The sequence below is a fragment of the Mobula hypostoma genome, chromosome 7 (assembly GCF_963921235.1).
Source record: "Mobula hypostoma chromosome 7, sMobHyp1.1, whole genome shotgun sequence".
Lineage (NCBI taxonomy): Eukaryota > Metazoa > Chordata > Chondrichthyes > Myliobatiformes > Myliobatidae > Mobula > Mobula hypostoma.
This window is the reverse complement of record NC_086103.1, coordinates 109,857,349-109,875,406: the sequence shown is the minus strand read 5'-3', so window position 1 is coordinate 109,875,406 and position 18,058 is coordinate 109,857,349. Positions and strand designations below refer to the sequence as shown.

At 39.3% G+C, this 18,058-nt stretch overlaps 1 protein-coding gene across 1 annotated transcript in view; it reads left to right on the top strand.

Moving 5' to 3' along the window:
- The window catches only part of LOC134349446 (protein diaphanous homolog 3-like), a 576,191-nt gene that overhangs the window by 141,546 nt on the left and 416,587 nt on the right, over window positions 1-18,058 (top strand). The window contains exons 10-15 of the mRNA XM_063053764.1: window positions 6,021-6,131; window positions 6,734-6,852; window positions 7,541-7,657; window positions 11,409-11,527; window positions 12,802-12,866; window positions 13,543-13,647. Coding sequence (XP_062909834.1) covers window positions 6,021-6,131; window positions 6,734-6,852; window positions 7,541-7,657; window positions 11,409-11,527; window positions 12,802-12,866; window positions 13,543-13,647 — 636 coding nt within the window. The remainder of the gene's footprint in view (window positions 1-6,020; window positions 6,132-6,733; window positions 6,853-7,540; window positions 7,658-11,408; window positions 11,528-12,801; window positions 12,867-13,542; window positions 13,648-18,058) is intronic.

The following is an 18,058-nucleotide window of genomic DNA, read 5'->3' as shown; positions in this document are numbered from 1 at the left end:
GACAGTCGGGTAGCAGTGGCTGGAAATTTTGGAAGCAGTTCGGAAGACAGGATATATACATCCCAAAGAGGAAGAAGTATTCTAAAGGCAGGATGACACAACTGTCACTAAAAAGCAAAGTCAAAGCCAATATAAAAGTCAAACAGTGGGCATATATTAGAGAAAAAAATTAGTGGGAGGTTAGAAGATTGGGAAGCTTATACAAACCAACAGAAAGCAACTAAAAAATCATTAAAAAGGTAAAGATAGAATATGAAAGTAAGCTAGCTAATAATATTAAAGAGGATACCAAAAGCTTCTTCAGATATATGAAGTGAAAAGAGAGGTGAGAGTGGATATCGGGCTGCTGGATGATGATGCTGGAGAGGGAGTAATGAGGGACAAGGAAATGGTGGATGAACTGAATAAGTACTTTGCGTCACTGTGGAACGCACTGGCAGTATGGTGGAAGTTCATAACCCGTAACACCTGAACTTCCACCATACTGCTAGTTCTTTTTCCACATAGATTACTGATGCAAAATGCTTCAGTCAGTCTGCCATTTCCTTAACAAGCCCATGGTATTACAAGAAAGATTCCAGCATGGATAAAGCAGTAGCTGATTGGTGGGAGGTAAAGAATGGGAATGAAGGGAGCCTGTTCTGGTTGGTTGTCAGCGACAAGAGGTGCTCCACAGGGGTCTGTTTTGGGACCAATTCTTTTTACGTTATGTATCAGTGATTTGGATGATAGAATCAATGGCTTTAATGCAAAGTTTACAGATGATATGAAGATAGGTGGAGGGGCAAGTAGCTTTGAGGAAGTGGAGAGGCTACAGAAGGACTTAGATTTGGAGAATGGGCCAAGAAGTGGCTGATGGAATACAGTGCCGGGAAGTGTACGGTCATGCACTTTTGTAGAAGAATTGAAAGGATTGACTATTTTCTAAATGGAGAGAAAATACAAAAAACTGAGGAGCAAAGGGACTTGGGAGTCTTTGTTCAAGATTCCCGAAAAGTTAATTTGCAGATTGAGTCTGTGGTGAGGAAGGCAGATGCAATGTTAGCATTCATTTCAAGAGGACTAGAATATAAAAGCAAGGATGTAATGTTGAGACTTTATAAAGCATTAGTGAGGCCTCACTTGGAGTATTGTGAGCAGGTTTGGGCCCCTTATCTTAGAAAGGATGTGCTGAAATTGGAGAGGGTTCAAAGGAGGTTCACGAAAATGCTTCCAGAATTGAATGGCTTGTCATATGAAGACCATTTAATGGCTCTGGGGCTGTATTCACTGGAATTCAGAAGAATTCATTGAACCCTATTGAATGGTGAAAGGCCTTGATAGAGTGGATGTGGAGAGGATGTTTCTTATGGTGGGAGAGTCTAAGACCAGAGGACACAGCCTCAGAATAGAGGGGTGTCCTTTTAGAACAGAGATGAGGAGGAATTTCTTTAGCCAGAGTCATGAATCTGTGGAATTTGTTGCCACAGGCGGCTGTGAAGGCCAAGTCTTTATGTATATTTAAGGCAGAGTTTGATAGATTCTTAAAAACGTGAACACGAGGTATTCTGCAGATGCTGGAAATTCAAGCAACACACATCAAAGTTGCTGGTGAACGCAGCAGGTCAGGCAGCATCTCTAGGAAGAGGTACAGTCGATGTTTCGGGCTGAGACCCTTCGTCAGGACTAACTGAAGGAAGAGCTAGTAAGAGATTTGAAAGTGGGAGGGGGAGGCAGAAATCCAAAATGATAGGAGAAGACAGGAGGGGGAGAGATGGAGCCAAGAGCTGGACAGTTGATTGACAAAAGGGATATGAGAGGATCATGGGACAGGAGGCCCAGGGAGAAAGAAAAGGAGGAGCGGGGGAAAGCCCAGAGGATGGGCAAAGGGTGTAGTGAGAGAGACAGAGGGAGAAAAAGGAGAGAGAGAAAAAGAATATGTGTATATAAATAAATAACGGATGGGGTACGAGGGGGACGTGGGGCATTAGCGGAAGTTTGAGAAGCCAATGTTCATGCCATCAGTTTAGAGGCTACCCAGATGGAATATAAGGTGTTGTTCCTCCAACCTGAGTGTGGTTTCATCTTTACAGTAGAGGAGGCCGTGGATAGACATATCAGAATGGGAATGGGACGTGGAATTAAAATGTATGGCCACTGGGAGATCCTGCTTTCTCTGGCGGACAAAGCGTAGGTGTTCAGCGAAACGATCTCCCAGTCTGCGTTGGGTCTCGCCAATATATAGAAGGCCACATCAGGAGCAACGGACACAGTATATCACCCCAGCCGACTCATAGGTGAAGTGTCGCCTCACCTGGAAGGACTGTCTGGGGCCCTGAATGGTGGTAAGGGAGGAAGGGTAAGGGCATGTGTAGCACTTGTTCCGCTTACACGGATAAGTGCCAGGAGGGAGATTGGTGGGGAGGGATCCTCTAGGTTTCTCCCCCCCGCCCCCCTTTTTTTTCTCCCTGGGCCTCCTGTCCCATAATCCTCTCGTATCCCTTTTGCCAATCAACTGTCCAGCTCTTGGCTCCATCTCTCCCTCCCCCTCCCCCCTCCCCCCCCCCCGTCTTCTATCTCGGCCCGAAACGTCGACTGTACCTCTTCCTAGAGATGCTACCTGGCCTGCTGCGTTCACCAGCAACTTTGATGTGTGTTGTTTGATAGATTCTTGATTGGTCAGGGCTTTAAAGAATATGGGATGAAGGCTGGAGATTGCAGCTGAGAGGAAAATTGGATCAGCCATGATGAAATGGTGGAGCAGACTCGATGGGCCAAATGGCCTAATCCTGCTCCGATGTCTTGTGGTCCAGGTTGTGGTCTCATAAATGCATTAAATAAGCTCAGCACCTTTTGTAATCAATTTCCATAGAAACGTGATAACATGCTGCTAACATTCTGAATTAATTGCTCTTCTTGCCTTTTGCAAGTCATGCATAAGCACACAGATGCCTCTGCACCTCACACATGTGCAGTGTCTTGCCACTGAGATTAAATGGTTTGTTTTACTAAAATGGATACATTCTGATTTTCCTATTTTATACATTTATTTGCTACATCTTTATCACTTTTCATACAAATGATATAGTTCAAAATACTTAAAATGGGATAAAGCGCACACCTGAAAATAAAAGACAAAACTATGTTAGTTTAAAGCAAGGTTAAATAAATAGGCTTTGAGCTGGCATTAAAAGTGTCAACTGAGTCTGTATCCCTCATAGTTTTAGCATTGAATTCCACAGTTTAGGAGTGTAGTTCAAATAAACTGACCTGCCAATTATTTTTTGGGGAGATTGTTTAAATTTATGGGGCTAGTGGAAGAAGACCTGAGAACTCAAGCGCTGTTATAAAACAAAACACTGATATACTCTGGTTGCAGACCATTGAGACCTTTATGATGATTATGAAGACATGCAGTCCTCTTTTATTGTCATTTAGTAATGCATGCATTAAGAAATGATAGTTAGAGTTACAGAATACACGTGGACTAAGATGTTAACTGTCCTCTGCTCTCACCAGTGGGATCCTCAGTTGATCTGCCACCTGTCTTCAGGAGTTTCGGCCCGCTTATGATCAAGACTCCCTCAAGGTGGTGGGCCTCCCACTGGTGAGCTTAAAAACTTGGCATCTGTCTCTATCAGAGTTGTTGGTCACTTTCATCCATCAGATAGTCTGCTCTTCAGGCAAAAGATGTATACACTGTCTGACCCTCTGGACATACTTGGTCCATACCCATGCTGATCTTTTCTCTGCTACCTCAGCTACAACCCTGCTGGTTGACTTGATCTGTTTTCTAGTGAAGCCAAGGTCACGCAGCCACTTCTGGAGAGTGAATGCAATAAACCCACGGCAGCCTACTTCGAATGGATAGCATGAGACTTTCCACTCTCTGTCTCTGCACTCATTATATTATTATTTTAATAAATAATATACATTATTTCCTCCGGTGTGATATCACAAAACACAGGACAAACCAAGACTGAAAAAACTGACAAAACCACATAATTATAACATATAGTTACAAACAGTGCAACAATACCATAACTTGATGAAGAAGTCCGTGAGCACAATAAAGTAAAAAGTTTCTCAAATGTCCCACATCTCACGCAGACGGGAGAGAGAAGAAAAACTCTCCCTGCCATGCCGACCACAATCCGACTCTGAGTCATCCGAAAACTTCGAGCTCTGATCAGCTCTCCGACACCGAGTACTGAGCGCCATCTCTATCTGAACGATTCAACCTCCTTCTCGGTTGCCAAAAGCAGGCAAGGCCGGGGATTTTGAGGCCCACCCTCTGAAAGATTCCCGACCACACAGTAACAACAGCAGCGAACGGGCGTTTCAGAAATTTCTCCAGATGTTCCTCTGTGCTTTCACGTCCATTCTCCATCAAATCACGGCCCCTATTTAACAGATACGATATCATTTTTCACTGGAGGGCTGCGCACACTCAGGCGCGCTGCCATCTTCTCCTCCTTTTAAAGCAAGTAACAGAATTTTAAAATCAATTCTAAACCATAGAGGAAACCAATGCAGTGCATTTGAACAGGAGTGATATACTCCCTCATCCTGGTTTTAGTGGCTCTCTGAATGAGTTGATGCTTGTCAGTAGATTTCTTTGGAAGACCAGTAAAAAGTGCTTTGCAGTAATTTACTCTGTTTGACATAAAGGCGTGAATTAGTTTTTCAGCATGATTATGTGACAGAAACGGAACTGCAATATTTCTTAAGTGTAGAAGTGCTGCTCTGGTGGCTTTCTTTCTGTGGAATTTAAAATTCAAATCTGAATCAAGTATAACACCTAGGCTAGTTGCATCTGATTTTTACAATGGGATCAGGTTCCCCTTGCGAGATATATTTGACCTCTGGCTGACCTTGGGATCGAGGATGATACTCTCACTCCAGTTTTGCGGGTTCCGTATTGGCTAATGAGGCCAATGTGGGAGCTGGAAACCTTTTCACAGATGAGACAGTATGTGGCAGTCTGGATGGGTTGGTAGTTTGTGAGGTGTGGTATACTGCTCTCACAACTTACGCAGAACCTCAGTGCTCCCAGTGCTTGAATCGAAGGCTCTCAATGTTATCCTGAATACTCCTTTCATCACTTCAGACAGTCATAACTTTGATATTCCCAGGAGTTGGTGGGAAATTTGCATTTTTTCAAGCACGTTTCAATTTAAGTCTTTCCTTCTACATGACTGGTAGTGTAGCAAAGGTTTTGTGCCAGAAACATTGAGCTTTAAATACCATTTTCCTTGAGTAACGAAAGACCAAAGCTAGTATTTTGAAGTTGGTTCTAAATTTCATGACAATGGTAGTCTTCACGAATACATGGCCCCTGAGGTGTGGGAGGCGGCCCACATTTTCCAGGGCTTCACTGTAAAATTTAGTTGAGAAGAAATGTGTTGCAGCAGGTGCAGGTTGGTGCAGCTTTGTCTTGCTGATATTGAACGCAAGCTCTATCCTTTCATATATTTCAGTGCAGGTGCTCTTGATGGGTTGGAGTTTAGTCTTTGGTCATGAAAGCTACATATTGCAAGGCCCATAGACTTTCACAGTCTCTCCTTCCTTCAGATCTACTGTTTGAGGTTTGAGCTGGAGGTCTGGGCAAAACATCTATTCAGAAACATTGTGAACATTTTGTTTATCTGGAATGTCAAATATTTCAAATTACATTGAAGTGGATCCCTTGGGCTGATGTCATTTTTTTAATGTATTTATGTGCATTCTTTAACCATTTCTTTATTGCAGTTTTCTTGATGTACTACCTTCAGTTCTAAGTATTTAAAATAACCATGTGCTCCTAATAAATATAAACAATCATATGAAAATTAAGTTAAGTGCAAAGAAATAGTTTTTTTCATTGTGGTTATTTGTGTAAAGCAGTCTCAGGCCACATACTTCATATTCAGTTGTAAATTAATGTTCTACCTAATTTATGCCTCATTCCTAATTTGTGAATACAGGTACTTGCGTAATAAATATGTAAGTAATAAAATTTGAGTCACTTTCTGACTGTAAATATTTTACCTCACATCTAGGTGGCATGTATGCAACTCATAAATGCACTTGTGACTACTCCTGATGATTTAGATTTGAGAATGCACATTCGTAATGAGTTTGCACGCTGTGGTCTGAAAGATCAACTTCAAGTAAGAACAATCTAAGTTATTACCTCTTTGTAATAAACTGTATTGTTATACTTTGTTGAGTCAGTGCATGTTTTCATTATGAAGATTTTGTCAATGGTGTTATGTGGCGCTACTTTTGTGCGATAGGATAGAATGCAAATCAGTAAGCATCACCAGATGAATAGCTGTTAAGTACAGTAGATCATCTGCAGTAACAGTACTGTTTACATTGAAATTTGCAGCATCATGGTTTGACGTTATTTTCACTTATTATTATTGTCATTGTCAATATGTCACCTGACAAACCCTGGTTCAATGAGTATATTGTTATTTTTATATGGTTATTCGCAATAAGCCCTGCTTCATTGCTATTGCAGAAACTGCCTCCACCCTCTCCAAGCCTGGTTTGGGATGGGCAGCAAATGCTGACGTTGCAGGAAAGCCCATGTGAAATAACAAGAACACAAACTTGATAAATTGCTATGAAAAATTGTTGACTCATTCTTGAAATTTTGAGCTTTTCTTGTATCCAGTCGAGAACCACACTTTTTTATAGTTTCTGAAATTATATGATTTATCTCTTAAGTTAAAATGTATTACTTTTTCTCACTTGCTTTCCACAGGAGTTAACATTAATTGAAAATGATGCATTGGATATTCAGCTGAAAGTATTTAATGAGCACAAAGAAGAAGATATGGTTGAGTTTTCACATCGGTTAGGAGATATTCAATCTGAATTAGAATATCCTTTTAATAGTAAAACATTTCTATGATAGTTCTATAAAGTGCCACGTTTATTGTATGAGCAAAAATAACTCCGGGTAATAAAATTAATAATTTAGATTGCATTGTACTCGCATGTCTAAGCTCATCTGCTGGCTACTTTAGAAATTGCTTGTCTGTTTCCAAAGCAAATCTCTTAAGTACCCACCCACTGTGAACCAGCAGCTGCTGTACTCATCCATACTGTTGAGAGAAAAAGCATCCTGTACGAATGCATCTCCACTTAGAATGTGCGGTTCAAAAGGATACAGGATTTTGAGTTTTGAGGAATGCTAGCTCTCCATAATGTAGGTGTTGCCTGTATTCCAGATTTTACCATTACACAATTAATGCCAATGTCACAAATAAAGTCAGAACTGAGATTCAGTATTTTGATAAGAAGAGGTTTTACAAACGTAGAAGAATCATACATGTTAATTTTATAGCAGATTAATAGTAATGGCACAGGTCTTCTATTATTAAAAGTTTTAGTGTTGTTAGAAGCCTTGTCTACAATGCAAATCGATAGCTAGACGATATGATGTAGAGGTGGTGTATTGCCTTTACAAACCAGTTTCTAGATTTTTATCTATTCTTGTTTTAAAAAGGTAGTGAATGTACAGCCATTTGTTACTCTGCAATATATTTTCCCTTCACTTCAGTTGTACTGACATAAATGATGTATATAGTCTGCTATCTAACACAGTGAAGGACACAGAAGCTGAAAGTTACTTCCTTTCCATTCTTCAACACATGTTGTTAATCAGGAATGACTATTTTGTGAGGTAAGTTTTTAATTTTGCTATTATGTCTGGATTTGCTGCAGTTGCCTGCCATCAGTTTGCATAATGTATAAATGTACACCAAAGACGCTGGAAAACTACACTGCACATCTGGTAGCATCTGTGGGCAGATGAACAATTCTACCAAATGAAAATTCTGTACACCTTCTTACGAGATATGCGGCACATTCTTTATTTCATTTCTGCTCATGTCCCATCTTTTGCTACTCTTTCTGTTACTTTAGAGACCATTGATGCAACTTTCACCTCTTAGACAGGACTCAAAAGGTTTCATCACTTTTACTGGCTTCTACTTGGCCTCACTTTTATACTGTCTGGACTCTCTCTCTTCTGTTTCTTGTTTCTCTTTCTCTATTTCAAGGGATAGATACAAGATCACCTGAAGACCTGCCTGTGGACCGCTAGTACCTATAAGGTTTAAGTAGGTCGTAAGAAGGCATGGAAAATCAAAACATGATTTATGCTGAATAAGTCAAGAGGGAAATCACTGACATCTATTAGATTTAGTTGTAACTTGCAGAATTGATAAGGGCAGGCCAGTTGACATGGTCTATTTGGACTTTTAAAAACATCTTTTGATAAGGTATCACGCAAGTCTATTGAACAAAATTATAGAGCACTATTTTGGGTGTTGTATACTATCATGATTCAAGGATTGTTTAATAGACAAAAATTGGAATTGGAATAAAAAGGTTATTTTTAGTTTGGGAGGCTGTGACCGGTGGGTCTTGTGGGAATTGTGATTAGGGGGACCCTGATGTTGTCAATATATGTTAATGATACCGTGCCGTCTTTTTTCAGCTACCATTAGGCCGGAGGTACAGAAACCAGAAATCCCCTACCACCAGGTTCAAGTGCAGCTTCGTTCCTTCAACCCCTCTTTTCTGTTTCTTTGAAATTTAAAATTCTTTCACAAATCTCTAACTATCCAAATTCAGATGAAAGGTCAACTGTCTAAATGGTTGTCTCTGGTTTCCTCATGTTTGGGTGCTACTTGACCTATTGGGCATTTGCAGCGTTTTCTGTTTAGTGCAGATGTACCTCCATCTAACTCGCATAAACCTGTCAGGTTTGGAAACTAGATGGTTTTACTTTTCTCCTTGACTGGCGAGCAGAAACTGAAGTAACTGAAGTTTTGATTTTGTGAGGTTGCTTTAATGATGTGGATTTTCGCTGAATTTGACAAACTTAAAGTTATTGAGGTAATTTAAATGGCTTTGCTACTATAGCAGTTGCTGCACTAATGTTTTGCTAATTACCCCAAAACAGCATCAAATCTGCATACAGAACCTTTCTTGCATTTTAGGCAGAAGTCATTTAATCAATTAACCCATTTGGGAGATTGCTATGGGAGCAAAATTAGTTTGTATGTGCCTTTGCTCCATATACTGTCTGCTGTCTCCTTTCTCTGTATCTTTTATTCCTCTCCCCTCCCCAAAAAAATCACATACACACTCTCTGATTCTTGTATTCACCCTCACAGCTTAACATGCATGCTCTTATACTTTCTCCCGTGCACGTATTCTGTTCTCAAATACAATGGATTCCGGTTAATTGGGACAAATTGGGACCAGTACATTTTGGCCCAATTAAGCAGCTGACCCAATTAGCTTCATGGAAGTAGTTGAAAGGTATCACAAAGGCAAACTGCCGTTTAACTGAGAAACAAATTATGCATTTAAATGAAATACAGAAGAAATTAGAACACTACCAACACAGTACTATAAAACTGAGTATTAGTTCCTAAAAATTATTGATGGAAGAATTCATCTGCATGTACGCTGCTGTGTTCTTTTGATTGGCTGTAAATGAACAAAATCAGTGCAGACACCTATTGCAGATAATAGACTGCCTTCAATGTCTTTCTGCATAAAGTCAAAATAAAAAAACACAATTATCAAAAGTCAATGCTTTTTGAATTGCTGTCATCAACCTAAATGGATAACATAACACAAGCACATGCAACTGATGCTGATCTTTTGACTGAGTGTAAATGAACAAAATCAGTGTAGACATCGTGTAGTTAATGTATTGCCTTCCTGCATGAAGTCAAAATCAAAACAAAAATGATCAGAAATCACTGCTTTTTGAATTACTGTCCGTCGGTCTAAATGCTTAACATAACACAAGTGCACAACTGATGCTGATCTTTTGACTAAGTGTAAGTGAACAAAATCAGTGCAGGCTCCGAGTATAGTTAATGTATTGCCTTAACTGCTTTCATAAACTCAAAATCAAAACAAAATGATCAGAAATCACTGCTTTTTGAATCAGCATCTGTCAACCCAGATGGATAACATAACACAAGCACACACAACTGATGCTATTTAAAAACCGTTTAACAGCCACACAAGTGCACGCGACTGATGCTCGTTAGAAACTTTTCGGCGATAATCTCCTATGTTAATTAAGCCGTGTAGTGCCCCAAATAAACGAAGTGAATCCTGGCTATTTTCTCAATGACTTTTTTTCTTTAAAAGTTGTTCCAAATAAACTGCTGTCCCAATTAACTGATGACCTATTTAAACTGGAATCCACATTTCCTCATTCTCCTTATTTCCTGGGTCTGGAATCCCTACTCAAATGAACAGCAATTCTGTTCCAATGTCAGATAGGATGGCACAGTGTTATACTGAGCAATGGTGCTTTATTGCACCTAAGCAGTCCAGGACTTCGGTATATGCACTGTCAAATGACAATGATTTGCTAATGGATCTGGAATGCTGAATCTGTCATTAAATCTGCTGCTGAATTCTACAAGGAGTTGAGCAGGAGACCAAAGAGATTCTCAAGTAATAACTTGATTATTTCAGAGTGGACTATGATTTAGGAAGTTTAGTTTAGTTGCAAATAATTAAAAACATAAAATCAAAATACTTAGCATCTTTTTTTAGTTAACTTCATCTTTTGTATTTAAAAAAATAATTTTTAAATTGGCGGTAGCTAAAATCTATCAAAATTCTTCACATATTTTTCAGCCAGCAAAGCTTACAGGTGAACTTTACTAGCTTTTCCACTGATGAGGGCATGTTCCTGGAGTGTGTTTGCTCAGGCCCTTGGGCTGATAAATAGAAGGTTGTTGGTGGTGAGCCTGGGTCCGGGAATCAGTAATATCAGCCTATTAGTTCCATCTGACCTTTCAAGTTTGTTAAACTGTTCAGTGGTGGACTTGCTGAAAAAGTTCTATTGCTATGTCTCAGTTCTAGTATTTTCATTATGCATAGGAGGAGACAAAGCAGATTTATTGTTTTCATGTCTGCCAGTGGCAAATGGCCGACTTTTTAAGCTTAATTTCCCACACCACTTGCACAACTTTTTTGGAGGGGACTTTGCTAGGCTCCAACCATTTAACTGATTGTTCCACCTTGTGGCTAAGAATTGACATTACTTGGATTGACTTTGTCTACTGAAGTTAATATACGAAATTTAAGAGGCAGTATATTAAAATATGGAAAACTAGTAAAGCAGTAGGTGCTCGAATCTGAAACAAAAGCAGAAGTGCTGGAAGAACTCAGCCAATCAAGTATCATCTGTGGAAAAAGAAGCCCTTTATTATTTCGGTGCAGCAAGAGTTTTTTGCAATGAATCCTTCTGTAGTTTTTACAATTTTTTTGACAGCATTGTTTGAAATTCTTTGAGTGTGTTAGCTGAATCAAAGACAAAGCAAAAGACAGGTTTCAAATTAAAGTTCAGATTTGACCGTAGCAAAACACTTACTTCTTTTATTTTCTAGGCCCCAGTATTTTAAGATAATTGAAGAATGTATTTCCCAGATAGTGTTACACCGCAGTGGGATGGATCCTGATTTTACTTACCGCAGACGATTGGATGTAGATTTTGAACATCTCATAGGTAAGATTGGTTATTTGTACACTATTGCTATAGCAATTTGGAGCAGTTTGAATAGATCATGCCTGTATACCTGCTGTATAACTTAGTTGTCAATGAGATATCTACTTATGCTTTCAAAATATTTTAAGATCTTTCAGTGCATATTAAAGTTAATTTTATAGACTGCCCTCCTTTCTGTTGTAAATGGCCACTGCTTCCTCTTAAAATAGTTTAGAGACTCTACCATGAGATGAAACCTGTTCACCCACAGCATGAAGACTCCAAATGGTGTTGAGTAGATGTAAACCTGGCCTGACAACCCTATCTTTTTAAACAATCTTCCTACTATTGGTACAGGTCAGAGTCAAGGGTTAAATTCTCATTATACAGATAGGACTGAGGAGGACTGTCTTTATGAGAACGATAGTGAATCTGTGGAGTTTTCTGCCACAGGAAGTGATGGAAACCAAGATGCTTGAAGTACTTATGTACACAAAGAGGTCAAGGGGTATGAGAAGAGAGCAGGATTATAGTACTGGGAGAGAGGATTGACCGCATTTATATTGTATAGCAGAGCAGGTTGGAAGGGTCACTTGGGCTTTTCCTATTTTCTGTGCTTCTGAGTTTTAATGCTGTACCCATTAATAGTCTCCCTAATGTTTTCTATAACAGAAGCATAACCTCCTACGTTTCTATTCATTTTCCCAAGCATAACATTCCATCAACTTTCCCACCTATTTGTATACCTGCATGCTAGTTATTTTGTGAATCATGCACTAAGGCCATTGGACCCTTTTGCATGCATCCATCCATCCAGTTTTCATTGTTATTTATTGTAATAGTTTTATGCCTTGTACTGTGCTGCTACTACAAAGCAACAATTTCACAACGTATGTTTGTGATAATAAAACTGATTCTGATTTTGGTTCTGATTTTGCTCTGAAATGTCTCATAATCTGGGTAATATTATTTTATTTTTCTTGTCAAAGTGGATAATTTCACATTTTCCACATTATACTCCATTTGTCAGATCTTCTACCGTTCACTTTAATTATCTATATTTCTTTATATCTTCCATATGTCCACTTTGCAATCAATTTACTATCTATCTGTTGATAGTAAGCAGATTTAACAATCATACCTTCATTGCTCTCTACCAAGTCATTTATATCAAATGTAAACACAATCACAACATAGTTTAGATCTTGTTAGTTTTCAGTAATTCCAGTAGCATGAAGAATATTTTTGTTACAAATATTAAGCTGGATAATGTGCTTATGTTTTTTTATCTATAGATGTTTGTGTTGACAAAGCAAGGGTGGATGAATGTGAACAAATGGTTTCAGAATTGACTAGAAAGGTAAAAATCACTTTGACCCTTTAAGTGCTGTTGTCACAGAAACCTATTTGCTCTCCAAGTTATTTGATTATTTCAATTATGAAAAAATAGTGGTAATGAGGCCACTGAAAAGATTATTTGATCAGAGAGAAATGTTTGTTTGAAGGGTGTTTTTGTTATTTCTTTGGAGTGTCCCAATTTACAAACATTTAATTATATGAAGGAAAGATAACGTATTGTGTTTTATTGGAATGGATAAAATCCACAAAACGTTGAAAACAACAATTTAGAAATGTATGTTGTATTGAAATCAGGACAAAATGACATGAAGTCAGATTCACAAAATTTGTAGTGAAATTAGTAACAGATTCCTATGGTTTATGTTTGTTCAGAGGATATCATCTCAAACATGTTTCAAATACAAAAAGAGTAACTTGTTCCCAAGACAAAAAGATGCAAGTCTTCTTTAGATCAAATCACTGTTATCACAGAAACCTGTATTTTATGTTTGTCAATCCACTGCAGGTTGTTTTAAACAAGTATCATTGATGAATTACAAAAAAAAAATTCAAAACTATTTTATGTTGAATTATTTAGGCTTTACTTTCTGAAATCAAGCCATGTATAATAATTCTATAATCTGTTTGGAATCAACAGAATGTAGTCCAGTTGTCATAAAGGTAATTTTATCTTCCAGTTTGATGAAGAATCTGCAGCCCGGCAAGAGGCACAGGCTCAAATGCAAAAGAAGGAAGAAAAAATCAATCAGTTTGAAGCCGAATTGAAGAGTCTCAGAGCTCAGGTAATGAAGCTTGCTGAATAACTTCTTTGACTTACAAACTGTTGTAAAACCCTTTGATACTCTACACAGAAGATGCAAAAGGAGATTTACTTTGCTATTCAGCTACTGTTTGTGATGATCAAATTTTTGTCAGCTGCCATTTTGTGAGTTTCTGTCCAGGATGCCTCGAGCTGTTAAATGCAAGAAATACACAAAGTTAATTGTTGTTTTTGGTTCAAAATCGATTTCAGATTTTTTTTTGACATCTTGTTAGTTAAACTTGTTACCTATATTTCAGTTACTGTTATCTCACAGTGTCACACAATTGCTGACAACTTAACCACAAAAAAAAGGGCCACAATATTTTGATTTTTTTTGATCATGTACAGATAGTTAATATTTATGCCTTGACCCCATTCTTTGTGTTTTGTAAGTACATTCATTTAAGGCAATGACAAACTGTGTTTTCGGAACAGTTTGTTTAATCACTAAGAAAGCTTTTATGTGTCTTTCTTTGGAAATCTTTTTTTTCCCTATTTTGAATTTTTAAAAATATTTTCAGATAAATAAGGAAGTAAAATAGTTGACCAATCATGTAAAAATAGTCTTGTATTCCTGTGTTTTTTTTTGTAATGTCTTGATAGCCATTTTGTGGCCATGTTTAAATATGTCTCTCCCTTCCTTAACTGGAGCACTTCAATATGATTTAACTGTTTAAGGCCCAATATTGACAGAAAGTTGAAGGTAACGTACTGAATTGCAGTTGAGTGCTGAAATGAAACAGAATGGTACTGAAATGCAGATTTTGTAATGTGTGTGAGCTCAAGACTACTTGATGTCGGGGAGGATCATGGAAGCTGAAATCAGGAAGATGATTGAGACAGGTCTCTGTGTGAGTGAGCAGTGTAAACAACAATCTGAAAGGAAAGGAGGTTATGCTGGCTTTGCAAGTTAAGGCAGAGGGCTGAGTAATGCACTTCCAGGCAGCTGGTGCGATACGAGATACCCAGCAAAGCTATTGCCAAATAGTAACTGATTTGGGTAATCTTACTCCATATTTGCATAATCACCTCAACTATTTAGGCATCAATAAAACCTATGGAGGTTTGGAATTGGTTGAAACACCTTGAGTACATTTTCTGATGTTAAGTGGAACCATTAAATTTGATGCAGAAGTACAGTTATTAATTAACAATTTGAAATCTTGATTAAAACAACCTTATTGTTCTGCAACCATATAAGATTTTGAAAATATTAAAAAAAATCTGATATCTGTTACATAAAGTAAAGCATTTTTCATTCTATTTATTTTACAACAAAATTATGAAAGAAAAGTTATGGAATGTTATTCTACCCGTTGTGCAGGACCTGTGATTTGACAAATGTATCATAAATGTTGGTTAGCGATGACAATTAAAATATGTTTTCAAGCCACTGAGATAATTTATAAAAAGTATTTGACATAGTTACAGGACAAATTTATTTTGAATTTGAGTGTCAAAGGAAGCTTAATATCCGACACCTCCCTCCCCTTTCTAGATCTTTCTGTCTCTGTCTCTGGAGACAGCTTATCCACTGATGTCTACTATAAGCCTACTGACTCTCACAGCTATCTGGACTATTCCTCTTCTCACCCTGTCTCTTGCAAAAACGCCATCCCCTTCTCGCAATTCCTCTGTCTCCTCCGCATCTGCTCTCAGGATGGGGCTTTTCATTCTAGGACAAGGGAGATGTCTTCCTTTTTTAAAGAAAGGGGCTTCCCTTCCTCCACTATCAACTCTGCTCTTAAACGCATCTCCCCCATTTCACGTACATCTGCTCTCACTCCATCCTCCCACCACCCCACTAGTAATAGGGTTCCCCTGGTCCTCACCTACCACCCCACCAGCCTCCGGGTCCAACATATTATTCTCCGTAACTTCCGCCATGTCCAACGGGATCCCACCACTAAGCACATCTTTCCCTCTTCCCCCCCTGCATTCCGCAGGGATCGCCCCCTACGCAACTCCCTTGTTCATTCGTACCCCCATCCCTCCCCACTGATCTCCCTCCTGGCACTTATCCGTGTAAGTGGAACAAGGGCTACACATGCCCTTACACTTCCTCTCTTACCACCATTCAGGGCCCCAAACAGTCCTTCCAGGTGAGGCAACACTTCACCGGTGAGTCGACTGGGGTGATATACTGCGTCCGGTGCTCCCGATGTGGCCTTTTATATATTGGCGAGACCCGTCGCAGACTGGGAGACCGTTTTGCTGAACATCTACGCTCTGTCCGCCAGAGAAAGCAGGATCTCCCAGTGGCCACACATTTTAATTCCACATCCCATTCCCATTCTGACATGTCTATCCACGGCCTCCTCTACTGTAAAGATGAAGCCACACTCAGGTTGGAGGAACAACACCTTATATTCTGTCTGGGTAGCCTCCAACCTGATGGCATGAACATCGACTTCTCTAACTTCCGCTAAGGCCCCACCTCCCCCTCGTACCCCATCTGTTACTTATTTTTATGCACACATTCTTTCTCTCACTCTCCTTTTTCTCCCTCTGTCCCTCTGAATATATCTCTTGCCCATCCTCTGGGTCCCCCCCCCCCCCGGCTTGTCTTTCTTCCCGGACCTCCTGTCCCATGATCCTCTCGTTTCCCCTTTTGCCTATCACCTGTCCAGCTCTTGGCTCTATCCCTCCCCCTCCTGTCTTCTCCTATCATTTTGGATCTCCCCCTCCCCCTCCAACTTTCAAATCCCTTACTCACTCTTCCTTCAGTTAGTCCTGACGAAGGGTCTCGGCCTGAAACGTCGACTGCGCCTCTTCCTGGAGATGCTGCCTGGCCTGCTGCGTTCACCAGCAACTTTGATGTGTGAAGCTTAATATGTGCCTGTTTAAAATGAATAGAACTTACTAATCACAACTCTAGAAGCTATGTTTGTATCTCCTTGTTATATGTTGTTGTAGTAGTAGTAGTAGTTGTTATACAGGGATGGTCAGATGGCAGCAAGATAATTAACAAAGATATCGCATTAGTTATAAAGCAAAACTGCCTGTCAAATTTAACAACAACCATTAAAAATATGTTGATAACAGACTGGAATGAAAACAGGTTACTATGTTCATAGTAGCACAGAAAATTTATGTTCCAGAAGGAGGCCATGAGGCCCATTGTGCCCATGTGAGTCACAAGAGAGAAATCCTACTTAATCCTACTTTTCAGCACTTGGCCCTTAGCCCTTTAGATCTTGGTTCTTCCAAATGCAGACGTAAGTGTTTTCAAATGTGGTGAGGATTTCAGTCTGTTCTATCCTTTCAAGTAATGAGTTTAAGACCTCCACCACCCTCTAAGTTTGCAGCAGTGGGGGAAAAAATCTTCATCTTTTCTCCATCCATCTGCCAATTAATTTGAATTCATCCTCACAGTTTTGTTCCTGATTCCTTTACAAAGAAAGCTGATTATCCCTCCAATTTTATTTTGGATCCTTGTAATTTTACATACTCACTTAAATCTCTCTTCAGTGTTTTGTGTTCAGAAATTAGTAGTCCTTGTCTTTCCTATTATTATTCATTGCAAAACTTACCTCTCCCTGGCAACATCCTCATATATCTACTCTCCATGCTCTCCAATACAATTGTATTTTCCCTGTAATGTGCACAATGTTTCTATATAAGGCCAGTCCCTAAGGCTAGAATACTTGGAGTCCATGACTCAACAGCTACTTTGGATACAAAATTAACTTGGTGGTAGGAGGCAGAGAGTGCTTTTCAGTTTGGGCATTGATGGCTGCAGGGGTTGGCGCTAGGTCCTTTAATATTTGTCGTATTTTATGTATTACAGATTTGGAAGAGAAAGTAAGTAGCTTTGTTAGTTAAATTTCCCTCTAAAAGCTGCCTAACTTGCTGAATTCATCCAGCATTTTGTTTCTTGCATGAATAGTAAGTTTGCAAATCACACTAAAATTGGTGGTATAATCTACAGGGAAGAAGGTTGTCTAAGGCTATAGCAGGATATCAACAGCAAATGATCCATTTCAATAGTTCCATTTAATATCAGAGAAATCTATGCAATATACATCCTGAAATTCTTGTTCTTCGCAGACATCCAGGAAAACAGAAGAGTATCCCAAAGAATGAATGACAGTTAAAATGTTAAAACCCCAAAGCTTCCCCCCAGTTCCCCCCTCCCATGAACAAGCAACAGCAAGACAATGACTCCCCACCCCCCACCAGCAAAAAAAAAGCATCAGCATCCTCCACCGAGCACTGAAGCATGCAGCAAAGCATCAGTAAAGGCACAGACTTGCAGTACCCCAAAACTACTTGTTCGCCAAGTAATTCGACATACTCTCTCTCTCTCCCAAATAGGGGAAAAAGAAGTGTCCCCATTTCACAGTGAGGGGAGAAATAACAAAAAAACTCACTGATTTACAGGGTTAAAA